Source organism: Xiphophorus maculatus, chromosome 16 (genome assembly GCF_002775205.1).
Source record: "Xiphophorus maculatus strain JP 163 A chromosome 16, X_maculatus-5.0-male, whole genome shotgun sequence".
NCBI lineage: Eukaryota > Metazoa > Chordata > Actinopteri > Cyprinodontiformes > Poeciliidae > Xiphophorus > Xiphophorus maculatus.
In genome coordinates this window covers 5,708,638-5,736,477 of record NC_036458.1, presented here as the reverse complement: position 1 = coordinate 5,736,477, position 27,840 = coordinate 5,708,638, and the positions used below count along the sequence as shown (strand labels likewise).

The 27,840-nt window shown below is 39.7% G+C and overlaps 1 protein-coding gene across 1 annotated transcript; it reads right to left on the bottom strand.

Moving 5' to 3' along the window:
• Positions 1 to 16: 16 nt before the first annotated feature.
• On the bottom strand, positions 17 to 27,102 carry LOC102217829 (G protein-activated inward rectifier potassium channel 1-like). The gene is made up of 3 exons (XM_005796665.2): positions 24,421 to 27,102; positions 5,765 to 5,981; positions 17 to 1,226 (listed from the first exon to the last, which is right to left on the bottom strand). The coding sequence occupies exons 1-3, from the start codon at positions 25,084 to 25,086 to the stop codon at positions 562 to 564; spliced, it is 1,548 nt and encodes a 515-aa protein (XP_005796722.1). The 5' UTR covers positions 25,087 to 27,102; the 3' UTR covers positions 17 to 561.
• Between the last annotated feature and the right edge of the window lie 738 nt (positions 27,103 to 27,840).

Below are 27,840 nucleotides of genomic sequence, written 5' to 3'. Positions count from 1 at the left end.
ATAAACTTGTAACAACTTTTAAGATAATCTATTTTATTATTGCCCTCTTGGCTCTTTCTGACAGAGTGGCAGTTTTGTAATTTTTGGTGCACTAAAGAATCCATTTTTTATGACTTTTGCTTATAATTGTATGTCTGTTTCTGCTCATCATATATACTTAAGGTTGGGTTAAATAAGGTCTTGTAACGACACTTACCTTGGTTTCAGCTAAAACAGCAGGAATCAGACAAGGCAGAGAATATCAAACTGTATTTATTTTCATTTTAATATAATTTATACTTGATTAAAACTAAGATTGACTATTGAGTATAGTGGTGCATAAATAAAACAATAGATTTATTGTAGACATGCACAACTCTTCTCAGAATGATCCAGTAAATACGCGTCTTTAGTCTATTCCTTTGTTATGAAGCACAGAAATCACAGTATTTCCAGTAATAGCTTGTTCTCAAAGAAAAAAAAAACACAAGTTGCCTACTAGTCCTTCTTGCCCCATTATCATTGCTTTTGTTGTTTCCTGTATGCAGCACCTTCTCGTGTTTGGTGGTTGTTGTCCAGATTTCAGCGGTCAGCATTCATTTTTCGTAGCTTTGGTGGCAGATTGTCCTCCAGCCTCCCTCCAGCTGACAGAAGGGGGCTGTGCATGGGCACAGGAGTGGGTGACAGCGTGGTTGGTGGGCTGCGCTGGTACAGGTCTCCTGTCGACTGTGTCATGGGCTCAAAGCCCACCTTGAGTGACTTGAGTTGCAGCCGATTTTGTGCTCCTGGGCTGGGGGAGGAGCTCAGCCTCTGCAGCTTCATGGGGAGGTCCCCTGTGCTGCACGCCTTCTCTGCATGCTGGGAGCTGAGCAAAAGCACCTTCCTTTGCAGGTCCTCCTTCCCCGACGAGCTCATCCTCTGCAGCTTGCTCGGCAGCCGGCCGCCCGCTCCTCCCTGACGGCCCCTCTCCTCTGTAGTGTTGATGCAATCCACGGAAAACACCCGGTCGCGCCGGGCGCCGTGGCTCTCAGTCAGTGCGGGGGTGGGAGTGGACTGAGGTGAAGGCAACGAATTTTTCTCCTCCTGCTCTTTGACACTGTATGGAGGTGTTGGCACCTCAAATGTGCTGTGGAACTGAGAGTAGTCCACTCTGAAGAAGCCTTCCTCCAGAGACATGACGGGCAGGAAGCGGTGGCCCCATAAAACCTCGTCCTCAGTGTATGATGTCCGCGCTTGGCATGTCATACCTGCAAAACAGTGATGGATGAGTAATTATCTCAATGACTTTAAATTAATGGGGTCCAAATAAAGCATGCCTGTATGGAGGGATTCACTTTTTACTCAAAAACAAATTAATCACATGAGAAAGCAATAATAAACCGCATTTAATGGATTTCTCAGTTAAGGAAAACAAATATAAGCTCTTAAAACCCAATATATTGATATCTAGTCACAAAGCATGTACTGTAGTGAAATAACAAGGATGACATTGCAAGAAGCAAAGTATCTGTATATACGGTTGGAATAAATAAAATCTTTCCGGGCTGCAAGGTGGCCGCAATTTGTACAACCGTGTTGTGAGATTATCTAATTTTCCGCTGCCAGTGTAAATTAGGATTGTGATTAGTGCGCATTTTTTGATGTAATGACAACCAATAAAAGCACAGCAAAACACAAATGAATGGGTACACTTGAAATAAGACTAAACTAGCTAACCGATAACTTTTCTGCAACATATAAGTGCTTGTTTAAGTCAATAATCCCATGATATTGATGAAAAATGACTAGTTCCACTGTCAGATTATTTCACTTATAACATGGGAAAAATGTCTTGTTAAAAATGAAATAATCTTTCAGTGGAACTAGGACTTTTTCATCAATATTAAGGAATCCTTCACTTAAAACAAGCACTTACATCTTGCTGAAAAGTTACTTGTAAGTTAGTTTTGTCTTGTATATCAAGCATACTAAGATATTTGCACTAGAAACCAAAAAAAAAAAAAAAAACACTTCGTAAGATTTTGTGTATTTGAGGTGAAGTTGAATAACTTCAGTCAGCAGTCACTCACATACACACATCAGAGGTTTTTGATGTGGGTCAGGAGTGCACTGCTCCTTCATGTGGAGGACTTAAACTTTGTATTTTTTTAGGGTGAGGGTAGAGCAGAAGATTTACAGTTTAGTTTTGTCAGCAACCACACTGAGGTTGCTCTGTCTTGTTTCGTGGTTAAAAAAGAGCAGGGCTAAATGGAGGTGGTTGTATTTGACTCCACACTGGGGAAAGTGAAATGAGCTTCCTATAAAGAGTTTCTGGTTTAACCTAAGAAACAGAGGAAGAAATCTGACCTACATGGAAGAGTTTGAAAAACAAAAAGCCTTTGCTGATAGCCTGGTCAGAGGAGACTGAAACGGAGCTTCCTGGCTTACATTCATACGGCTTTTTATGGTGGAAACTAAAATGGTTTATCGCTCTGAACCTACCATAAAAATGCTTTCTGAAGCAGCAGCTGATCAGTTGATGGGGAGATCAGATGTAGGTCAAGTCTACAACCGCCTGCTTGAGGCTGAAAATGACTTGAAACTGAGGCGGAGTCTCGACTTCTAGCAGGACAGTGACCCTCAACGTTCAGCCAGAACTACAGTGGACTAGTTTAGATCAAAACATATTGATGTGTTTGATTGGCCCAGTCAAAGTCCAGATCTAAAAGCAATAATTTCAGTCTGTAGATCTGCAAAGCTATTAGAGAAATGGCAATTACTGCTTGCAGCTGCAATTGTAGTAGATGGTGTTACAAGATTTTTACTTGCATCAATTTCCTTCCACTTCACACATTTGCCCTACTTTTTGCTGCTCTGTCACATAAAGTCCCTAAAAGATGAAAGACATTGTAGTTTGATGTTTTAATGTGACAAAATCTGAAAAAACTTCAAGTCATGAATATGTTTGCGAGTAACTTCATCTGCCATCTTTATTGAAGCACCAAGAAGCACAAAATAAGATATAATGACCTGCAGAAGTTTGAAACCAGTCTTAATCAATTTAGACTGGTTTGTAAATCAGCCAAGCTTTCTTGTAATCTTCATCAAAACTCTTCTTTGGAAGGTTTTCATTAAACTTTTTCTAGTCTGTTCATTTTCTGTCGTGTCTTTGCCCTTCATTAAACCATATTCCACAACTGTTTTTAAAATACATGTAAGGACAGAAGACAATTATTTGCAGCCTCTGAGAACCACTCACTAAAACAAATATTAATATTTAATATTAAACTAACAGGAAATCCATCTCCGTTTTAAAACAGGTTAAACTGTTAAGAGTTTTATTGCTTAGGGTTTAAGAGGCTTAAAAAATGTATTCTTTTTATATACCAAACTGAAATTGAGCCAATGTCCAGAGAAATAATTATAATTTCTAAATATAAACATTAAGTTTGCGATGGACTGACTGGAGTTTTAAGCCTCAATTGTACTCACTGCATTCTAGAGAAAAGATATACACCATTCTCCCAGTGGAGATTATTTTTGCAAAGCGCTGTAAAAGGTCTCATATTTATTTTTTTTAGAAGTACAATTTTTTTTGGAGGTTTATGATGATCAATAAATGCACAGCTGTAATTTCTGAGTTTCTGAAGAGCTCTGCGGTTAGCTGAAGAGTAGGAGTATTATCGCGTACCTCTGAGCGACGAGGGGTGCAGTGTTATGTCATAGCCTGATTCTATTCCCGGCTCACTACACTTCATCTAACAAAACCATTTAACAGCCCTACATTACCTCAAAGGTCACTTTTTAAAATACTTTAGCCTAAAGTCTTGGCTCTGATTACAACGATGAGCACTGTGTTAATTTTCAAGCACTTTTGTTATTTGAAGAGGACTGGGGGGGGTTTGCAGTTGTTTTTTCCCCTTCTTTGGTCAACACACATGACAACCGCATTATAGGAACATTGGAGGCTGACAGGCATGCCATTTTAGCTTCATCTCTCAGGCATCATATGGGTAGCCACCCACCTGGATAATGTTCACTGCATCTTGCATGAAAATAAAAGCACCCAGCAACACAAATACTTGGCAGACAGCAAGCCGGACATCCCAGAAGAAGGTTGTTGTGAACATTCGCAGCTTTCACTGAATCTTAGCTTTAGGATGCGTGAATCAAGGTTCTGAAGATTATGTTGAGTTTCAGGTGAAGTGGCAATTTCTGGATTGTATTGTTCTGTCAGGAACAGATATTTAACTGGTTTATTTGGCAATGTCTTCATAGACTTTTGTTGCCAATTTTGTTGTTTTTAAACATGATTTCATCTTGTTGTTTGTGTGACATTTACTTAATGAAATGTTTTACCTCATTACAGGTGATTTTTTTTTTGTCATTTAAAATGTGTTTTATTCATTCTACCTTGATGTTGGCACTTGCAAATTCTGCAAGTCTTCAGAAGATTTCATCAGAGTAAAATGAAGAGAGGAGTAAAATGAAACAAACCTTTATATGACGTTAGAATTGAGGTGCATACCACTCAGTCCTACTATATGGTGCAGTGGAGGTCAAAGTTATTCATACACCTGGGAGATTTAGACACAGATCATCTTTCTGGTAAGAAATGATACAGGGATCTCTAATGAAAGTATACAAAAGGAGTATTTTAGTTGCATAAAAACGCTTGTGTAAAATTATTTACACCTTTCTTAATAACCAATGGGAAACTCTTTCTTAGCATTACAGCAGTCAGACCCTATGTATAATTTCTGACTAGCATTTCTTACTTTTCCAGTGGTATATTTTACCATTTATTTTTGATGATGATATCCAAGTGCTTAAAATTGGAAGAGCCTGATCTTTAGCTTTGTCCAGATTTAAATGGAAACACTTGTTGGATTGGGCTTGCGTGTGTGTGTGTCTATATGGTTAGTGGTGGTGTTTTTCTATTCCTGCGTATTTTAGGAGGATAAACCTTTACCATAGCTGTTATTTATTTGTGACTTTCATGCATAAGTGGAATGCAAACAATTTTGTTGGGTTTAAAAGTCAAATTCGGATTTTATTCGTTTGCCTTTATCAGAGAAATGTAGTAGAAAGCCTTTAATGTTTGTACTTTTTGCTAACAATTATAAATAATCTGCCCCCTAAGCTGTCTGGGCTAAGAAGAAAATGAAATTTCAGGACCTGCAAGATGTGCATGAGTCCTTGTGTAGGTGTTGGAGTTTGAGTATTTTAACACATTTCCTTCTCAGCTTCTTAGCCGCGCTGCGATGTTAATAAGACGAGTTGTTGCTCTCACGCTGATCCTCCTCCTGAGCTCTGTTGTCTCCACCACAAAAGTGGCAGAGTGCAGCAGGACGGATGGAGTCGGCGCAGAAGAGGGAAGATGAATTTATTTGCATTGGACTTTAGGGAGGAATCTTTCTGTTAAATATGCAACAGGGGGATCAGTGTTGCTGCTGAGGATTTTCTCTGCAGTAAGCAGGCTGTACACCAACTCCTGCTTAACCGTCATCAGAGAAATGCTGCATGAAAACTCAGCACATTCATCGCTGTGATGCACACTTCTGTGACCACAGGCATTTATTATGCATACAGTGGGCTTAAACTGATTATGGAGTAATAAAATATTCCTCATAATTCAATCAGGCGCTCACATTCACATGTCATTCTTTCTCACTCCCTCTCCCCAGTTCTTTTTTTAACATGAAAAATAGAAAAATAAGTTAATATTTACATTTGATTGTTGTGTGAATACTGAAGAAAGGAATCAGTGGCAGCAGAAAAGTAGTAACAGGAACAGCTCTCTCACCCGTGGTCTCCACGATGCCCTCGAGGATAACGACAATCTCAAATTGTTCGTTCATGAGGGAGCGCTGCGATAAGTCGAAAAACGGACTTTTGGGATTTATTTCATGGCAGATTGTGAGAGGAGACACCAGGAAGAGCTGGTCTGCTCCCGTCCCGAAGCCAACGTCCAGCTCACACTGGTCCAGTGGCAGGAACTCTCCTTCAGGTGTCTGACGAGACTGGAGGATAATGATGAAAACCAAAATGGGAGAAAAAGAAGAAAGAGACATCAAGTAAGATGCATCACATAACAGAGATGAGGTTTTTGTTAAGTTTCATTTGAAGTCAGTGAAAATAAAGAGGAAAATACACACAAGATTCTGTTTATAAAGATTATACTTGCACTTTTTAGGCAACTTTTTTTGGAAAGACTTCCACAATTAATATCATAAAAGAATAGCATGGACATTGATACATATATTAAATAGTAATTTCGTACACATGCATGACATCAGTGATTATCAGTGACTTAGATGCCAAACATTCAGGATTTTCAGACAGTTGTAGTGTCCATTAGTCTCAGAAGAACGAACACCTAATAACTGCCAGGTAAAATGTTTGCTTCCCTCATGATGAAGTTCTGAATGTTCCAGCTCCTTGTAATTTAAATAATTTCTATATGCCAGATCTGCAGGTTTACTCCAAAACTAATCATTCTTTCTGGCTGCCCAATAATGTGGTTCTTACCTTTTGTTTTTCTTTTTTGCCAGAAAGTGTTTCTGAATACATGCACCAGCAATCCTCCTACACAAAAATCTCCACCTCTGCACCGCTCACAGCTTCTTTATCATCTCCCACACAAATATACATGCATCCCATCTCTGCTCCCTTCCATACAAACAAGAAAACATTCATGGAGTTTTACAAGAATCAGTTCTCACAAACTATGTCGTTTTTAGCATTTATGTAGCTATGGCATAAAAAGTTAAAGGAAGTATTTACAAAAAGGTCAAATAGTAGTGCTGACATATTTAATATTTTTAAATAAAGTAAAAAAGATGTAAGGAGGCTGATTTGTGCCAGAGTGTTACCTTAAACCATTTAGTCCAGCCTTGAGGACACGTTAGCGCTGCATTATTTAGGCTACATTAGCGCTATAGCATTTCGGCTTTGTTATCTGTGTGCCAAATCCTGTCATCCTCCACAATAAGCTTCTTCACAGTGGTAACCTACTTCACCCATACAGTAATGGTGTATAGAATCCTTAAAGGTATTTATTAATATTTGATGGATTTGAGTCGCAGTTAGAAATAAACCAGCTACACATGCTAACAGTCGCTATCTCAGCTTGAGCAAATAACATCTAGAGATCAACTTTCTGTCTTTGTTCTGGTTTAAAACATCCAAATTAGGGCTGGGAGATGTAAGCGTAGTGTTCAACGTTATTGTGGAAAAAACATGTTTGCATGATAAGAATTTTGCTTTATAATGACAAAGACATTTTCATTAAGGTTTGGAAACCCAGAAAACTGCCAGTGCTGTGATTATTGCTTTTGTTGCTTGGAATATTTATTTTATCCCGGTATTAGTTCATAATGTTGCGGTGAAAAAAGTATGAACATAAAGAAAAAGCACTCTTATTGCATATGATTAAAATGTCTGGTGGTTCTACGGTTTTTGTAGGTTTTTCAACAACTTAAAAACACAGATGGATTTTTTTTCTCATTTCATTTAGATACTAGTTAATACAGTACCTTGATTTCTCTCCCTATTGTAATTGTGACACTTATAATTTCATCTCAAATGGCACTGCATTGCTGATATAGCAAAGGCATTCTTCAGTGGATATTTATGTAAAACAGTGCATTGTTCTCCTTTTATTTGATTTGTGTGGGGGCGGGAGGCGCGTGTGTGTGTGTGTGTGTGGGTGGGTGTGTGCGTGTGTGTGTGTGTGTGTGTGTGTGTGTGTGCGGGTGTGTGTGCGTGTGTGTGTGTGTTGGTCACAAAAATTTTAATTTCACATCAGCTATTGATTACTAAAGGTCATTCAGTAATGCTTGCTCCAAATGACTATTTTTTGTAAAAAAATTATTTTTAATAGTCATTTATATTTAATCTTTATTAGGTTACTATTGCCAAAATGATCCTCTACATTATTTGTTTGGACTATAGACACAATAAGGTGTTATTCCTCTGATATTTGCCCATATTGAGACGACCGTATCATACAATTGCAGCAGGATTTAATGTTTTGGTTGCAGTATGACTAAAATCTCCTGATTCACCACATCCTGAAAGAAGTCTGTTGCATTGAGATCGGGTAACCATGAAGGTCACTGGACCAAAGTGAAGAAACCAGTTTGAGTCTATATGAGCAAACAAAATGAGTTTTTCAGGCTCATGTCAGTTTGCTTTATCCAGGTGTCGCTGGTATTTCTCTCTCACACACACACCAGGTGAAAACAGTGGCAGCAATGCACTTATAGCTGGTGTTAGTGCAGGTCTTATTTTTTGTCCAAGCTTTATGCATCCTGCAGACATATTACTCAGAGTCGAGTATCATTCTGACCTCCCGGGGATTTCACTCTGCACTGCGTCCGTCTGAGACACAAACTGTGGAAGAGGGGTGAGTAAACAGGCTTTGGATTGCCAGAAAATACCAGCTTTTTTCCCTCTCCTAAGTGAAATGCCCCCATTTTAGTTGGAGAAGGCCTTTGATGCTGGTTCGGAGAGTGTTCGAATGTTTGGCCCTTCCGGGCTGCTGAATCCTGTTTAGCTGTTTAGTGTCATTCCCTTCAGGAGGGCGAGCTCGGGATAGCTGTGAGAAGTTCTGCATTTCATTTTCTGTCTTTGTCACTTAAGATTTAGAAGATGGATGACTGTATGCAAATACTGACAGTTGAAGCTCCTCACACAGGGCCCCCATGGCAATGTGCTTTGCTCCCCCCTGCACAGAGATTCAGAGATAGACGAGCTTGTCGACTGTTTTTTTTTTTTTCTTTGAATCTGACATGCTGTTCTAACAAAAGAGCAGATTTCCATCCTGAAGCTCAGAGGATGGGACAACAAACTCACTGTATTCATTTTATTCAATGCTTTTAGGGAAATGGTGCAGAAAAAGAACTAGATATTTGTGTTGGAGAGAAATGGTTACATTTGCATGTCAATAGAAGTGTAGCTGTTTTTTTTTAATTCTCATAAGACGTGAAGATTTCAATGATCTTTACAACAAGAATAAAGTTCCCATACGTTCTGCTAGAACAGGATTACTCAGTATCCACAGAAACAAAAGATGGGTTTAAAGATTCACCATTGACCATTCCCTCTTGAACAATTTCTCTGGATCTCTCAGTAGAGAGACGATATAGGCCACCTTCTGTCAAATCTTAATCGGAGTTTGATGGATGAGTGATTGATGACTAATAGATTTTGATTTCCGGTCACAGGATGCCCCTCCCCCACCTTTCCCACCCATCCCCCACACAGATCCGTTATTCCCACGCCTTCTGACCTCTATGGATTTGAATCAGCCAATAGAAACAGACAAGGGGTTCGGCCTTTACTGTTTCTGCTATAAGTAATGTTGGAAAAATCAAGCACTCTACTTGTAAGAGTTGTTCAAGAACTTTACAATGAATGGAACTAAACGAGTTCATCCTGCTGCTGAGAAAACTGGACCTACCTCCTCTGCATCAATTGATACGGATTCGAAGTTACCTAGCCCTAAGACATTCGCTAAAATGATGAAGTCAACACCGTTAACAAACAAATGCTTGCTGAACAAGAAGAAGAAGAACCTGATATTGTATATGAGATCCCGATAGCAGTGAAACCGGATATGTGCCCTGTGCTGGATAAACCTGCAAGCTCACCTTCATCGCCTGATGCATCTGCCTCAAACACTGCTGATAAAAGAGAAATACCGACAGGCGGAACGTCTCTTCTATGCGAGACCCCAATATCCATCTATGACAACTCCAGGTTTGGAGCGGATGCCCCGAAGAAATCGACATTTTATCTGTGTCGTGTGCAGAGCCCGGTATTTGGATCTCTCAAGGCAGACTGGTCTTTAAAACCTCATGGTCTATGGGGGTCATGGGGCTATGTTTTCCGTTATGAGATCGGAGAGCTTTACCTGTACCAGCTGGACAAGGATGAGGAGCTTTCACCGATATCAAATACATGCAGCCTCACCTATAACGACTGGGCAGTGCTAAGGCTCGCAATTCCTCGCGCCAATGAAGATATGGAATTGGCCTTAGAGCAAAATACAAGAGAAGATGAGGCTGACCCTCGATCTGCAAAGAAAACCAGAAGACAGTGTTTCCCGACCGATACTGAAATTGGAAAGGGACAAATTCTTTTCAGCGCAGTGTGGAAAACGAAAACTACAGAATCAGGGCGCTGGTCCTTAAGGGCGAGCAGACGGAGGGGGCAATTTGCAGTGACCAACTGACCTGACCGACATGTTTTAGGAGATGTGGGGGGAACCGGAGCACCCGGAGAAAACCCACGCAAACACGGGGAGAACATGCAAACTCCACACAGATGGTGTCTGTGAAGACGCAGCGCTAACCGCTGCACCACTGTGCTGCCCACGTTTTTTCCAATTGGGTTGGGAAGGGATCTATTTTCTAGTTTGGCAATGGGGGGAAGAACTTTTTAAATTTGGTCTTGACGGAGCGTGGCATGGCGCCCCGTTCACAGAGGCTACAACCTCCATGCGTTTGATTCCAGTCCTCGGTTCGTCTCCTGCACGTCTTTCTCCTTCTCTAAATATCAAAATCAAGAACTTTAGACACGTTCTTGATTGTCTTCACTTGTTTGTTTCTTTTTTGGCTTCTTCCATCGCAGAGTGTTTCGTACCTTCTTCCAAAATGAAATTTTAGACTTTTTCTTTTTACCATCTGGATTGTCCAAATCCTCCAGGATGGTTTCTCCAGCGACCTCAGTCTCTTCTGAGGATTCTGGATCCGTGGAAGAACCTGGTAAAGGTTCTCCTGAGAGATCCTCCTCTGAAGAAACCTCTTGATTTAATACTTTAACTTGGTTCTGTGAGTTTTCTTCCTTCTCTTGGGAAACTGTGATGGGTTGTTGTTGGAAACCTTCTTCCTCGGCTCTCAGAGTGTCGGCCAGCAGTAGATCGTCTCTTGCTCTTTGTAAATCATTTTTCACACAAATGAGCTCCTCCTGGTGTTTTTCTGCTTGCTGTTTTAATGCAGTTACTTCGGTTTCAAACCGACTGTTTAGCTCCATGTACAAACGGTTAACGTTCTCCAGCTCAGCCTTGGCACTTCTTTCCTTGTCTTGCAGGATTTTCTTCTCTGTTGTTGTGATTTCTTGGAGGATGGCATATTCAGCTCTCAGCTTCTCTAGAAGCTTCTTGTCCTCCTCTGTTTGCTCCAGGTGAGCTTTTCTCTCCTGCTCTACCTGATGCTGGTATGTCTCGATTTCTCCTGACATTTTGTGGAGGAGCTCCTCCTTCTCAGCTCTCATATGGTCTAGAAGCTTCTTGTCCTCCTCTGTTTGCTCCAGGTGAGCTTTTCTCTCCTGCTCTACCTGCTGCTGGTATGTCTCAACCTCCTGCTGTAAATCCATATTGTCTCTTTCAAACCTACGTTTTATCTCCTCGTGCGAAATGTGAACCTGATCCAGTTCGTTCAGCATCTGCTTCTCTCTCTTTCTCAGAATTATGATTTCTCTAGCCATTTTTCGAAAGAGCTCCTCCTTCTCAGCTCTCAGCTTGTTGACTAGCTTCAGACTCTCTTTCTCTCTTTCTATGTTTGCGTCTTTCTCACGTTTCACCTCCTGTCTTACCAGAGAAATATCTGCTTCATACTTACATTGCAGCTCCTTGTAGGAAGTATGGAGTTGGTCCAGTTCTTCTTGGACAGCCTCAGTTTTCTTTCTCTCAGCCTGTATTCCAGCTACAAATGCTTCCTGGCTGAGGAGGTGGGCCACCTTTAAATCCTCAAACTCCTGCTGCAAGGTCTTCTCCTTCATGTTTTTCACATCGTTGTGAACCTTGGAAGCAGTGACTTCAGCGTTAAGGTCTCCTGGATCACTGGACATCTCTTCCCTCTCTTCTCTTTCTAGTCTCTCAAGTTCTCTCTCTGCCTCTTTGACCTCATTAATAAATCTCTCTCTGAGGGCTTCCTGCTGTTTTAGCCGGAGTTCCATCTCTTCCAGCTCCGCCTCCAGGTCGGCCATGTTTTGATTGTCTTCTATCCTGGCGCTCTCCATTTCCAGACTGGAGTCCAGTCTGTGGGTTTCCTCATCTAAGATATCCAGATGTGCAGGAGCGAAGCTGCCTTGGGGTTTTTGCTGGACTCCCGTTCTCGCCTGGGGTCCCATCATTTTGTTGCAGTATTGCTGAAATAAGTGAAACATTTCTCCTCAATACAATCACTAAAGTTGTCGATTGGTAAACTACCTTAAAGAGCTTTGCGCACGTCTGAACTGGTCAGTGATATTGCAAGCAATGAAAAATATGCAGAATTGTGTTGCATACAATTCTGCAGTTGATGACATCACAGACTGCATCGCCAGTGACATCACAGAGTCTTCCTTTGCTGGCGGTGTGACATCATTCCACCACCAAATATCTCACTATTTATTCTTGTTTACATTCAAAATAGTCCATGATTCACTCGTTTTTATCCAAACTCATTTCCGTTTTGGGCCAGATCAAAAACCTGAATGTTCATAAAGGGCCTGTTGTGCCAGAACATATTGATAAAAACCAATTAAATTGTTAAAATATCAATAAATAGGTGTTTCAGCATCAATAAGTGTTTCTTAAAATAACATAATATTGAACATCTTTTCACACTAATCAGTTCATCCAGGATTGTTTTTGTGCTTTTCTGCAATCAACATCACAGATTTTGTGGCGCTAATTTAGAAATATCTGTAAGGAATTTTTTACAATATTTGCGCTAACATATGATGTTAAATGTGATCTTTTATTAATCGCTCTATCGGTCATGGACTATAACTTGACATCAGGTCAGGCTGAGACAGCAGGCATTTGATCCAAAGTGTTTATGGTCAATTTTGAGAAAAAAATGTTGATAAACTCAGAAAACATGTCGATAAACTCAGAAAACATGTCGATAAACTCAGAAAACATGTCGATAAACTCAGAAAACATGTCGATAAACTCAGAAAAAATGTTGATAAACTCAGAAAACATGTCGATAAACTCAGAAAAAATGTTGATAAACTCAGAAAACATGTCGATAAACTCAGAAAAAATGTTGATAAACTCAGAAAACATGTCGATAAACTCAGAAAAAATGTTGATAAACTCAGAAAACATGTTGATAAACTCAGAAAACATGTTGATAAACTCAGAAAAAATGTTGATAAACTCAGAAAACATGTCGATAAACTCAGAAAACATGTTGATATACTCAGAAAACATGTCGATAAACTCAGAAAACATGTCGATAAACTCAGAAAACATCAACATTTTTTCTGAGTTTATCGACATGTTTTCTGAGTTTATCGACATGTTTTCTGAGTTTATCGACATTTTTTCTGAGTATATCAACATGTTTTCTGAGTTTATCAACATGTTTTCTGAGTTTATCGACATGTTTTCTGAGTTTATCGACATTTTTTCTGAGTATATCAACATGTTTTCTGAGTTTATCGACATGTTTTCTGAGTTTATCGACATGTTTTCTGAGTTTATCGACATGTTTTCTGAGTTTATCGACATGTTTTCTGAGTTTATCAACATTTTTTCTGAATTTATCGACATGTTTTCTGAGTTTATCGACATGTTTTCTGAGTTTATCGACATGTTTTCTGAGTTTATCGACATGTTTTCTGAGTTTATTAACATTTTTTTCTCAAAATTGACCATAAACACTTTGGATCAAATGCCTGCTGTCTCAGCCTGACCTGATGTCAAGTTATAGTCCATGACCGATAGAGCGATTAATAAAAGATCACATTTAACATCATATGTTAGCGCAAATATTGTAAAAAATTCCTTACAGATATTTCTAAATTAGCGCCACAAAATCTGTGATGTTGATTGCAGAAAAGCACAAAAACAATCCTGGATGAACTGATTAGTGTGAAAAGATGTTCAATATTATGTTATTTTAAGAAACACTTATTGATGCTGAAACACCTATTTATTGATATTTTAACAATTTAATTGGTTTTTATCAATATGTTCTGGCACAACAGGCCCTTTATGAACATTCAGGTTTTTGATCTGGCCCAAAACGGAAATGAGTTTGGATAAAAACGAGTGAATCATGGACTATTTTGAATGTAAACAAGAATAAATAGTGAGATATTTGGTGGTGGAATGATGTCACACCGCCAGCAAAGGAAGACTCTGTGATGTCACTGGCGATGCAGTCTGTGATGTCATCAACTGCAGAATTGTATGCAACACAATTCTGCATATTTTTCATTGCTTGCAATATCACTGACCAGTTCAGACGTGCGCAAAGCTCTTTAAGGTAGTTTACCAATCGACAACTTTAGTGATTGTATTGAGGAGAAATGTTTCACTTATTTCAGCAATACTGCAACAAAATGATGGGACCCCAGGCGAGAACGGGAGTCCAGCAAAAACCCCAAGGCAGCTTCGCTCCTGCACATCTGGATATCTTAGATGAGGAAACCCACAGACTGGACTCCAGTCTGGAAATGGAGAGCGCCAGGATAGAAGACAATCAAAACATGGCCGACCTGGAGGCGGAGCTGGAAGAGATGGAACTCCGGCTAAAACAGCAGGAAGCCCTCAGAGAGAGATTTATTAATGAGGTCAAAGAGGCAGAGAGAGAACTTGAGAGACTAGAAAGAGAAGAGAGGGAAGAGATGTCCAGTGATCCAGGAGACCTTAACGCTGAAGTCACTGCTTCCAAGGTTCACAACGATGTGAAAAACATGAAGGAGAAGACCTTGCAGCAGGAGTTTGAGGATTTAAAGGTGGCCCACCTCCTCAGCCAGGAAGCATTTGTAGCTGGAATACAGGCTGAGAGAAAGAAAACTGAGGCTGTCCAAGAAGAACTGGACCAACTCCATACTTCCTACAAGGAGCTGCAATGTAAGTATGAAGCAGATATTTCTCTGGTAAGACAGGAGGTGAAACGTGAGAAAGACGCAAACATAGAAAGAGAGAAAGAGAGTCTGAAGCTAGTCAACAAGCTGAGAGCTGAGAAGGAGGAGCTCTTTCGAAAAATGGCTAGAGAAATCATAATTCTGAGAAAGAGAGAGAAGCAGATGCTGAACGAACTGGATCAGGTTCACATTTCGCACGAGGAGATAAAACGTAGGTTTGAAAGAGACAATATGGATTTACAGCAGGAGGTTGAGACATACCAGCAGCAGGTAGAGCAGGAGAGAAAAGCTCACCTGGAGCAAACAGAGGAGGACAAGAAGCTTCTAGACCATATGAGAGCTGAGAAGGAGGAGCTCCTCCACAAAATGTCAGGAGAAATCGAGACATACCAGCATCAGGTAGAGCAGGAGAGAAAAGCTCACCTGGAGCAAACAGAGGAGGACAAGAAGCTTCTAGAGAAGCTGAGAGCTGAATATGCCATCCTCCAAGAAATCACAACAACAGAGAAGAAAATCCTGCAAGACAAGGAAAGAAGTGCCAAGGCTGAGCTGGAGAACGTTAACCGTTTGTACATGGAGCTAAACAGTCGGTTTGAAACCGAAGTAACTGCATTAAAACAGCAAGCAGAAAAACACCAGGAGGAGCTCATTTGTGTGAAAAATGATTTACAAAGAGCAAGAGACGATCTACTGCTGGCCGACACTCTGAGAGCCGAGGAAGAAGGTTTCCAACAACAACCCATCACAGTTTCCCAAGAGAAGGAAGAAAACTCACAGAACCAAGTTAAAGTATTAAATCAAGAGGTTTCTTCAGAGGAGGATCTCTCAGGAGAACCTTTACCAGGTTCTTCCACGGATCCAGAATCCTCAGAAGAGACTGAGGTCGCTGGAGAAACCATCCTGGAGGATTTGGACAATCCAGATGGTAAAAAGAAAAAGTCTAAAATTTCATTTTGGAAGAAGGTACGAAACACTCTGCGATGGAAGAAGCCAAAAAAGAAACAAACAAGTGAAGACAATCAAGAACGTGTCTAAAGTTCTTGATTTTGATATTTAGAGAAGGAGAAAGACGTGCAGGAGACGAACCGAGGACTGGAATCAAACGCATGGAGGTTGTAGCCTCTGTGAACGGGGCGCCATGCCACGCTCCGTCAAGACCAAATTTAAAAAGTTCTTCCCCCCATTGCCAAACTAGAAAATAGATCCCTTCCCAACCCAATTGGAAAAAACGTGGGCAGCACAGTGGTGCAGCGGTTAGCGCTGCGTCTTCACAGACACCATCTGTGTGGAGTTTGCATGTTCTCCCCGTGTTTGCGTGGGTTTTCTCCGGGTGCTCCGGTTCCCCCCACATCTCCTAAAACATGTCGGTCAGGTCAGTTGGTCACTGCAAATTGCCCCCTCCGTCTGCTCGCCCTTAAGGACCAGCGCCCTGATTCTGTAGTTTTCGTTTTCCACACTGCGCTGAAAAGAATTTGTCCCTTTCCAATTTCAGTATCGGTCGGGAAACACTGTCTTCTGGTTTTCTTTGCAGATCGAGGGTCAGCCTCATCTTCTCTTGTATTTTGCTCTAAGGCCAATTCCATATCTTCATTGGCGCGAGGAATTGCGAGCCTTAGCACTGCCCAGTCGTTATAGGTGAGGCTGCATGTATTTGATATCGGTGAAAGCTCCTCATCCTTGTCCAGCTGGTACAGGTAAAGCTCTCCGATCTCATAACGGAAAACATAGCCCCATGACCCCCATAGACCATGAGGTTTTAAAGACCAGTCTGCCTTGAGAGATCCAAATACCGGGCTCTGCACACGACACAGATAAAATGTCGATTTCTTCGGGGCATCCGCTCCAAACCTGGAGTTGTCATAGATGGATATTGGGGTCTCGCATAGAAGAGACGTTCCGCCTGTCGGTATTTCTCTTTTATCAGCAGTGTTTGAGGCAGATGCATCAGGCGATGAAGGTGAGCTTGCAGGTTTATCCAGCACAGGGCACATATCCGGTTTCACTGCTATCGGGATCTCATATACAATATCAGGTTCTTCTTCTTCTTGTTCAGCAAGCATTTGTTTGTTAACGGTGTTGACTTCATCATTTTAGCGAATGTCTTAGGGCTAGGTAACTTCGAATCCGTATCAATTGATGCAGAGGAGGTAGGTCCAGTTTTCTCAGCAGCAGGATGAACTCGTTTAGTTCCATTCATTGTAAAGTTCTTGAACAACTCTTACAAGTAGAGTGCTTGATTTTTCCAACATTACTTATAGCAGAAACAGTAAAGGCCGAACCCCTTGTCTGTTTCTATTGGCTGATTCAAATCCATAGAGGTCAGAAGGCGTGGGAATAACGGATCTGTGTGGGGGATGGGTGGGAAAGGTGGGGGAGGGGCATCCTGTGACCGGAAATCAAAATCTATTAGTCATCAATCACTCATCCATCAAACTCCGATTAAGATTTGACAGAAGGTGGCCTATATCGTCTCTCTCTCAGTCTCTTGTATGCTCTTCTGTTCTGTCCAATCTACAGATTTTCTAAAGGGTTTAAGTCTTGATAGTGGCTCTACCACAACCGAATGCTGATTTTGTGTCGGCTGTTGGTGTATCCATACCTTTCAGATCATTATCTTGACTAAATACCCATAGACAAGCTATTTTCAGAGGAATAATAAGGTCACAGCAGTTGGTATGAGGATCTTTTCTCAAATATTCAGCCCATGTTTTATTGTGTGTTAGTTGGCGAATAGCTTAGTCATTGTCATGTCAGACCAAAGCATGCCTTTCCAGTTGAACACCTAGCAGCATTAAGCAAACTCCAGCAGTGAACTTTGGAGATCTTTCTACCTCTCAAACCATCTTCCTCACTGTATGTGATGTCAAGAAAAACTCAGATCCTTTCCCAGTCTTGCTTGTCAAAGGATCCTGATCTATTCTGAGATTTTTCCTGTAAAATTTCAAGTTACCGCGCACTGCAAAAACACAAAATCTTACAAGGTATTCTGGTTTAATTTCTACGGCAAATATCTTAGTACACAAAAAAAGATTAAAGTAATTCACAAGTAACTTTTCAGCAAGATAGTTGAGCTTGTTTTAAGTAAAAAATTTCTCAATATTGATGAAAAATTATTAGTTTCAACGGCAGAGTTTTTCACTTATAAGTAAAATAATCTGCCAATGGAACAAGTATCTTTTCATAAACATAAAAAAGTTATTTACTTAAACAAGCAACTATGTGTTTCTAAAAAGTTACTTGTAAGTTAGTTTTGTCATAATTCAAGTGTACTAGGGTAATTGCACTAAAAACTTGACAAAAATACTTGGTGAGATTTTTTTTCAGTGCGGAAAACCCTCCTATTTATGGATTTTTTTTCATAAAACATATCGAAAATATTTAATAGAAAATCAAAATGTGAGGCTGAAATGCTAACTGATACACAACTGACAGCTGTTTTTAAAGCACTTATTTTCCTTGGTCTAAGGAAGGAGATGTATTGGTGAAACATGCGGTACTAGTTAGACAACTGCTGCACATGAACACTTGAATAACTTTAAATTAAATCCTGCAATGATAATAAGATATCCTGGCCACTGTGTCTCATTATTTATTGGCTAGACTTTATGTAAGTGTGTCTAAAATAAGATTACTGTGAATGCTTGTGTTCTTTCAATATTAAAAATTAGACACTAATGGATGGTGCTTGAAATATGAAGTCTAATCATTTTCTTTTTAGGCTTTGTGCTCTTTTTTTCCCCTTTCCCTATTTAAGTATGTTTTAGTTCAGTGTATGGCACTTAGCAGCAGAGAGGTGTGTCAAAATGTCATTCAAAATTATACTGTACAGGCTCTTAAATCAGAAACAAAATGGCATTTTAGTCTTTCAGTTCTGAAGGTTCATGGACACCTTCAGTGGTTTTGAACTGGTGCGTAGGAGGAAAAATCCACAGACTAGAGAGAATCAAACTTCTGCAGACTTATTGTTTGCAAAATACTTCACCGGGGGAAAAGACGTCACATCTTTTGCCAAAATAAAACCTGCAGTTTGGAAACAGTTTGATGCAGATAGCCGAACAGAGTTTAGATGTCTTGGACAGAGATGAGCAGAAAACCTACGCTGTGCACAAGTTGTGAAAACTTGTGTACCAAAAAAAAAAAGTTTAAATAGGAGGGCCTTGAGCTGCAGAGATTTGAAATGATTTTTGGATTTGAGGCTGACTAATCAATGCCTGCAGAGCTCTCTCCAGCAATCCTCCGCTCAGTCATGCAGTTGGAACTGTTTCGTATTGGGAAAGCAATACTGAGAATATTTCATTTATGCCTGAAATAGATTGCACCTCTCAAGTGCTGAAAATACATAGAAAAACATGTTACTCATTTTTATTGTACCAACTTTCTTTGACTATTTGAGTTGTTGTTTTGCCATTTTTTCCACTATTCCTTTACATACCCACCCTCCATCCTACCTCCCAGTAAAACCAGTTAACATTTCAGGGAGGATTATTTACCAGCATGCCCTTCGAAGCTGTCAGACCCAACAGAGCCGCCGCTCTGTGGGTGACAGCTCTCACTGGCCTGTTTCACCCCATTTTCTGCCTCCTGTCATCAAGCAATCCTCCACTACCTCTCAGCAGGGCTGCAGGCTACCGACATGATGCCCAAAGCCATGTAAACAAGAGCTTCCATCTTGTTTTACAGGATCAAACATGCATTCTTGTGAATGTTTCATTCTAATTTATTTTCCAAACCATCTTTTTGTGTAATCAACTACAAACTTTACTCATAGTTCAAAGTGTCTGCAGATGGCAACTTCGAAATGTTGCCATTCTCAATTGAATTTGTGTCTAAATTTGGCCAAAGCACATGATCTGTTCCATCGTAGCTTTGACTGAAGTGAAATTTCACTCTCTAGATCTGGACACGTGAAGAAAAATCATTTAATTCAGTAGAAGATAAACATTTTCTTCATTTTCTAGAAGACAAAAATCTAACAGTAAGTTAAATAAATTTTACACTGATTTCTATAAAAATGCAATCTTTTAATTTCCCACATTACAATTCAAACATTTTCCTTGTCAGTGTAGACTCAATGCACACTGCATAAGTCAAAAAGGAGGTATTCAAGACTCTTATGGACTGAAAAGCGATTTAAATTTGGGTTAAACTGGAAATGCACCTCTTGAACTAGATCGAGAATTTGTTTTTTGTTTGAATCCAGGTAGCATTTAGGGATGGGCAACATGGATTTCAAATTTTATCACAATAATTTGCAGCAATTATTGTAAGAGCTATAAGAGATAATTAAATACATCCCTGCAATGATTTTCTGTTTTTGGCAGTAGTTTAGTAATTGTATGCCCATCATATTTTCATATTTACTCAATGTTCGTATAGAAACATCAGTGGAAAAAAAGTGATTGTATTTGACAAACTAGGATTAGTTTATTGTAGTCACAATTGTTTATGATAATTATGAATAATATAATAATTAACCATAAATAGTGATCAAAAGCACACTGATAAAATAAACTTTTTGCACTATACGGGAAATATTATGTATTTTTATTTAGTAATGCTGACACTTTGGCAAAATGTCTCCACCACCAGGTCTCTCCTGCAGACCAGCGGAGAGGCAGATCGCTGCCGGGCTCTCCAAACATGTGAGCCAAAACGTCTTACTCTGGCATCCTGGGCATCACCAAAGGCAAAAAGGAGAACCAACACACAGCATGAAGGCGTAGGCAGATGGCTACAGACCCACTTCAAACCAAAAAAGGTCAGTAGGTCTATGGATTGCACTCACAGTGATGAAAGACTGCAGCTTTTATCCTACACAGCAGAACTTTTGTCGGCTTTATCTACATATCACCACTGAATATGGTGGTTATATTGCTGACATATAGAGAAGTGATATGCTTAGTAAAGGTCATATTTGCCTTCATTAAGTAAAAGTGGCTGCATTGTTTTGATCATTTTCTGTAAGAAAAAGTTACATCTTACCACAGTTCTGTTTATTCCAAGAATGTTTATTGTAATACAAGTGTCATATAAAATGTCTAATAACCTCTGGCAATATTTCCTGGCCTGCTCAACTTCTAATTAATCAAAGTTTTAGCTCAGATATGTTAAAATTAAAGAATTAACACATAATCAAAACGGGGAAAATAATAAAAGGGAGGAAATAATTATGTTTTACTCAATTATGAATGGTCATAAACCATCTTCCATCAATTTTCTTGACTCAACAGTTTTATTTTTAAAAAAATATCAACACTGATGTGGATACTTGGATTGTATTTTCGGTTGGATAACCAGAATTAATTTTGAGCCAATCGACAACCCAAGAGCCAGATTAATAAGGGAGGCACCCATATTGATGGATCACATAAATAACTGTGAGAAACAGAAAGCTGAAAACCACAAAAATCCATCCAGGTTTCCTGTTTCCTTCAGTTAAACAGGGTAGTGTTGATCATGTCTGCACTAAAAAAGAAGAAAGCAATTATTTTGTTCTGCATGTCTGTGTCAGATGTAAGAGAAACATGAAGAACTGCTTGTCTTATTTCATTGAAGTGACATTTCTTTTCATTTCTATAATGTGAGTCTATGAAAATATCCCCACAGTGTGCAGGGTGCAAGTTTATTTCACAAACACATTGATTTTCAAACTGTTATTACAGTTGACCATAGTCACTAAGCTAAACTAAAATCTCCAAAAACTAGGAGCCCCCTATAAAAACACTAAAAACTGCCTATTTTAAATATACCTTTAATATGCTTTAATACGTACAATAGAAAACTATTTGGTGCAGATGCTAATATCTGTTCTTCCTTAACTCCACTCCTGGAAAGCATAGCCGATCGATGAAAGGTGCTACTGGATTGGCTGCTTTGCTACCGATAGCTAATATCAGGTCAAGTAGCATTGCAGATGGGTATTTCAACTTCCAAAGCTGACTTTTCTTTTGAATATTTCAGAAAATAATCCACAGATACGCGCATTTTGTAGTTATGTTCCACAGAAAAATCATGCAGAGGTTCATAATAGTTGAAAAGTCAATTTTATGATCCATCTGTCAGGTTGTCAGTCAGGTTGTGCTGGGTTCAGCTTCATTTCTCAGACATGACAGACGCCCATCTGCTCTACAGTAAAATTGGCATGTCTTCTATTGCACTCACGTTTGCTTTCATAATTTTTAATAAGGCTGCACAATATATTGACTCACAGACATAATCACAGTATCAGTGTGTGGAGTATCGCCGTTGGAAAGGACTGCTTGGATGCAATATTTGGTAGATTATTAAATTTCAAGCTTCAGGGATTCATGCTCTGGATATCAGTGACGTATTCAGTCAATGGCATGAGCTTTAAGTGCCCTTTCTGCACACAATTACATTGTGTAATGGTACGGAAAGATTTAAGTCATAAAAAACGTGGGTTAATCACAATAAAAGTCGTCATTGCACTTTTCAGGAATGGTATCAGAATTATGTATTTTCCAGATAGCCTAATCTTTAAAACATGCTGTTACACTCAGGTACATATACTGAGCTAAAACTGAGGAAAACAAATTATCTATGTCAAAATAAAAACTGAAAATTGTATGTAAAGCCATGAGAACTATAGTTTAAGGTCACTTTAAAGTACATCAAGTAAGTGTTCCTCCTTGGAGGCAAAATACAATGATGTTAGTTTCGGTTTGAACTTCTCCTAGCACAATTTAAAGTGAGTTCAAATCACTGCAATAACACTTTTAAAATGTGTCCATATGTGAAATTATTTGAAATATTACATGAGTGTATAAGCTGTTCTTTTACTCACAGCTTTAGGATAAGGCTGGAGTCAAAGTTTGCCCCTATCTCTAACAGCTTTAAAATATCTCCTCTATCTTCTTTGTATTTTCCTTTGAGCCCTGAATGAGACAGAGCTGTAGCTCAACAGCACCACCAACATCTCCAAGAAGGAAGTGCATGTCCAGCATTCAGCTTGAATGATTTTTCATTTATCCAAAAAAACTTATGTGGCATGTGATGTTTAAAGGCATTTGCATAGCAAACAACGCATTTGTTTCCGGAGTGACTCACCTGATCCGTTTGTCTCTTTGGTGATTTGCGCTCTGGCAGAGCTGCAGTGTGGGTAAGAGAGTCTTTGAAGCGAGACAACAAGGTTAGACCACAAAGCCCTGGAGCAAATGTAAGTGTATGGTGGTTGCTATGTTTATTTATTTTTTTCACAGAAAGAGAAACTGTGAAAATTTTGTACAGTTTGCAGCAAGATTTAGAAGCTTAGATCTAGTTTTCTAAAGATAAAAAAGACAGTCCAGACTATGCTGGGTTTAAAGATTCATAACATGGGCTTCCATTTTTTGCTTTATAATTTTTTTTAATTTCCCAAGACTATTCAGATACCACACATATTAAAGGTTGTATGTAGACTTTGCTACACAGAAGATTTGTGGTACAGCTTCGTGACTCTACTTCCTGTTTGTGGAGCTGTTACCCTCCTTCGTGCTCCTCAGTGTGGAGCAGCTCTATCCTCCCTGCCTCCTGCTCTCCGCCTGCCTGCATGCATCATTAAGCTGACCAACGCTGTGTGTGGAAGAGAACACAGACATAAACAAGCTCCAAGCACATCTCTAATGCAGTTTGTCTTCTTTTATGGCCCATTTTGCTCACCGAACATAGATGTGGCTGAAAGGAGCTCCGTGGTGATAATTAAAAGAAGAGCCAGCGGACCTCGCTGCTGTTTGTGTTGTAATTTTCTGCATTGCTGCTCATTTTCAGAGTGTGAGGTTCATTAGCTGTGTTAACTACAAAATAAAAAAAAGCTGCTGAGTTCTTCATTAGTAGAGTTGTTCATTTCCTTCTGTTTAAACTTCTTTTAACTGTTTTCGAAGATTGCAGTTGAAGTTTGCATCCAATGTTGGGGATCTCCTCACTTTCTCTGCATCTACCAGTCACATTAACTCAGTCTCCAGTTTTTGTAAAGAAACTGAGGTAACTCTCCAGATATAAACCATCACTCACTACCTTTTCTTATAGATCCTGGTGGTTTAAAGTTTACCAACCTATAGATTTGCCAACCAACCTGATGCGCGGAGATTTAGAAAAAAAAGAAAGATTATGCAAATGAAAGGATTGTGTCATGTATGAGAGGAAAATAATAGTTTAAAGGTTTAATTCATAGAGTAGAGCAGGATAGGGTAAAGTTCAACCAACTTCTCGTCTGCATTGCTTTGTGAAAAAAAACAGAATATCTGATGCATTCAGCTTCTATTCATCACAAATCTGGAACAAACTTCCAGAAAACTCCAAAACAGCTGAAACACTGAGTACTCTTAATCTAGTCTAAAAACCCAGCTCTTTAGAGCTGCCTTTGATTTGTAGTAAGTGGAACATAGATCAACCTATTTGATGTGTATTATTTTATAATTTTGATTATGGCACTTGATAAAATGTCATGTTCATTGCTTGTTTCATAATTGTTGACTGTTTGATGTTTTTATGATGTAAAGCACTTTAAATTTTCTTGTTGCTTAATTGTGCTTCACAAATAAACTTGACTTGTTCCACTTGGCGTTGCGCTAAGTTGCGCCTTCTGCTTACCTTTATGAGTTTGCACCTGATCTGCGCGGACACCATGTGGCTGTTGCGCAGGTTGCCCACTCGGAACATGAGGCAGAGTCTGCCGTCTCTTTGGGAAATCACCGCGTCCTGGCTGAACATGAGCGTCTCCGCGCGTTTCTTAGGCTGGGACATTTTGATGAACATGCAGCCGATGAGGAAGGCGTCCACTATGGAACCCAGCAGCGACTGGAACAGGAAGAGGATGATCCCCTCCGGGCACTTCTCGGTGATATACCGGTAGCCGTAGCCGATGGTGGCCTCGGTCTCGATGAAAAAGAGGAACGCTGAAGGGAAGTTGTAAACGTTCGCCACGCACGGGGTGTAGGACGGATCGTGGCCGTGATTTAGATCCCCCCTGATGTAAGCAATGATCCACCACATCGATGCCATGACGAGCCAAGCGATGGTGTAGGTGAGAATGAAAATGAGCAGGTTCCAGCGCCACTTCAGGTCCACCAGAGTGGTGAACAGGTCGGAGAGGTACCTGCTGGTCTCCCCGCCGAGGTTTCCGTGCTGCACGTTGCAGCGGCCGTTCTTCTCCACGAAGCGTTGGCGTTTCTTCTTCACCGGGGCGGAGAAAGTAGTTGCCCGGTTGGTGTTGACCACCTGGTAGTCTTCTCCAAATTTCCTCCGAAGTGCTGCCATGTCCGCCCGTCTGGTGTTAACTAGCGCAACAGTCGCAGTTTAATCCATGATGTGTTTAGAGTTTTAGTCTCCAACGGATTGGTTACCTGCAGTGCGTAAAATACGCCATGGCCACTTCAGTGCGCACAGCGGATCCTGGGAATTATGAAACATAAAAACAAACAAACAGAAAATACCTACTGCCTGTTTGCTGTTATTGCACAGTAGGTGTTCGCTTGCTGGAAAGTTCCACTGTCCTCTTGGTTATTTCACATCACACCAATGAGTCTCTGCTCTTCTCCGTGCGCTCTGCTCAGCCTCTGTGTGTTCTGACTGACGCGTCGTTCAGTAGCGCAGGAGCCGTCCACTACACACCGCTTCTGGTGGGACGTTATGGTTAAAGAGAGAAGAGGGAGTATAGGAGATGCAGAGAGAGGAAGGGAAAGGGGCAGGAAAAGAGGAGGAGAGAGTTACACAATATGAGATGTGGGCAGTTTGACTCCAGTTCAGCTGGTCAGTTAATAGATCATAGGTTCATTCTGAAAAATTAACCAGATGGATAATTTATTCATCTTCTTGTTTCATGAGAGTTTTAATTAAGGTGTATTCTCCTGTGTGATTAAGGAGTATTGATGGAAGATGAAAACAAATATTTAAATTGATGATATTAGAGAATCATAGGACTAAGTCAAACGGTGCCACCTGCTGGATGGTCCGTCCATGTGCATTTAAAACCTGACCAACTGTTGGTGAACTCTGGCGTTGCTGAGACAGTGTTCAGTAAAGTATTCACACCTTTGGAGGGGAGAAAAAAAGTTTGTAGCGCATTTATATTCAGCTTCCATTATCTTAGTTCTGCTTAGTAAAAATCCAAGTTGACTTCAGGAGTCAGTTCATTAATAATTATTTAGTAGAGTCCAGATGTTTATAATTTATTAAGAAGAATCCAGCTGATCTTTAAAAGCCTCAGACGTTTTGTTAGAGAATATACAGACTTTCTTAGTCATAAAGACTAAAAAACACAACAGACAAGTCTGGAAGAAACGAGGTGTAAAGTTTAAAGCAACGTTTGGTTATAAAACGATATTCTAAGTATCTCACAAAGCTATGTTCAGTTCATTGCCCAAAGATGATAAACCCCTGGCTTAGATCCAAACATATGCATGTGTCAAAATGGCCTGGTGGTCAACATCTAGAGCTGAATGCAATTAAGAATTTATGGCAAGCCTTGCCCTCAGTTTAATTTGACTGAATTCGATCTATTTTTCAAAGAAGAATGGAGAAAGATTTCAGTCTTTTGATGGACAAATCTAGTAGATGCATACAAAACAATCGCAACTGTTGCAGTGGAAGTAATCTAAATTATTTACTTTAGAGGCTAAATATAAGTGAATGTTAAACCTTTCAGAATTTTATTTTTGAAAGACATTGAAACACACACATTTTCTTTCCATTTAACAGCTATGTGCTATTTGCGTTGGTCTTTAACATAAAATCACAATAATCACAATTTAACATCAGAAAATTTACTTAAGTTAAATTCTTTGGAAATTTCTTCATGTTTATGACTCTAAAATCCTATTTCCTGTTAATAAATCAGTTTCTCGACTCTCACCTATTCCTCCCCCACCCACTGCCACCCAGTATAGATATCCTATGGACGATTTTCTTAACCATTGTTCTCCCCCCAAGGATGATGGTTAAAGGCATGAGTGACCCTCCTCCTGACTTGATTTGCCCTCCTTTTAATTACACCACACCTAAAGATTTGCACAGTGGTGCGTGCAGAGCAGTGTGTGCAAGCTCATGTTAATGAATGCTTAAATAGAGCCTCAGTCACTGAAAGAGTAAAGAAGCCGCTTGACTGATTTTGTTTCACATAGAAAGTGGTTTTGTTCAGTCCTTTAATTTTGTGTTGAGACCAAATGGAGCTTCTATGGGAGAGAGATTTGTTTGGTTTGATTGGATGATATAAATAAAGCCTTTAACTCATGTTGGGTCAAGTTTCTGGAAATGCTGGCTTCCATGGCGGCTTTTCTTTATTTTTTAGAAGGTTTTGCAACAGAAATGGGTAAGTGTATCACTTTTTCACACTTATGTCTCTACTGATCTGTCGTGCAGTATCCTTTTCAGTTTTTACATCATTGATGTTTACTACTTTACTTCTTTGGTAAAACATCATTTCATATTTTTTTCCTGACGGAGAAAAAAAACTCACGATTTTTCATCAAATCACACAAATATGGATGCTTTTAAATGATTAGGTGTCTTCTAAAGATCATTTGTTGCACTGGACTTTTATTTATGGGCATCATTTGAAAAACCAAATAATTGTCCTTCTACTATACATTTAAATATTAAATTAAATTTAAGAAGCCATGAAATTTGTAGTTTTAATTTCACAAACTGGGGGGGGGGGGAAACAAAATTCTGAGGTATAAATACTTTTGTAAAGCACTGCATTCTGCTTAGGTGAACAACACGGTTAAGCAACTTCACTAAAAAATCCTTAGTTGCATTTGCATAGAAGTTTTAAAAAGAGGCATGATATGACTTTTAGTTCTGTAATGACTTAATCTGATGCAACAGCAAGAAATCCTGTTTGGATTATGTTCACACAGCAGTAAAAGACCTTTAATGTAATGAATCATATAGGGATCATTTTTTTTCTATATGTAGAAATGAGAATAAAGGAAGAGAGGTGACACCATGTTGGTTGGCTTCTATAGGCTGTTAGAGATTTTTCAAAGATGGATTCTGCTGCTCTTGTTTCAA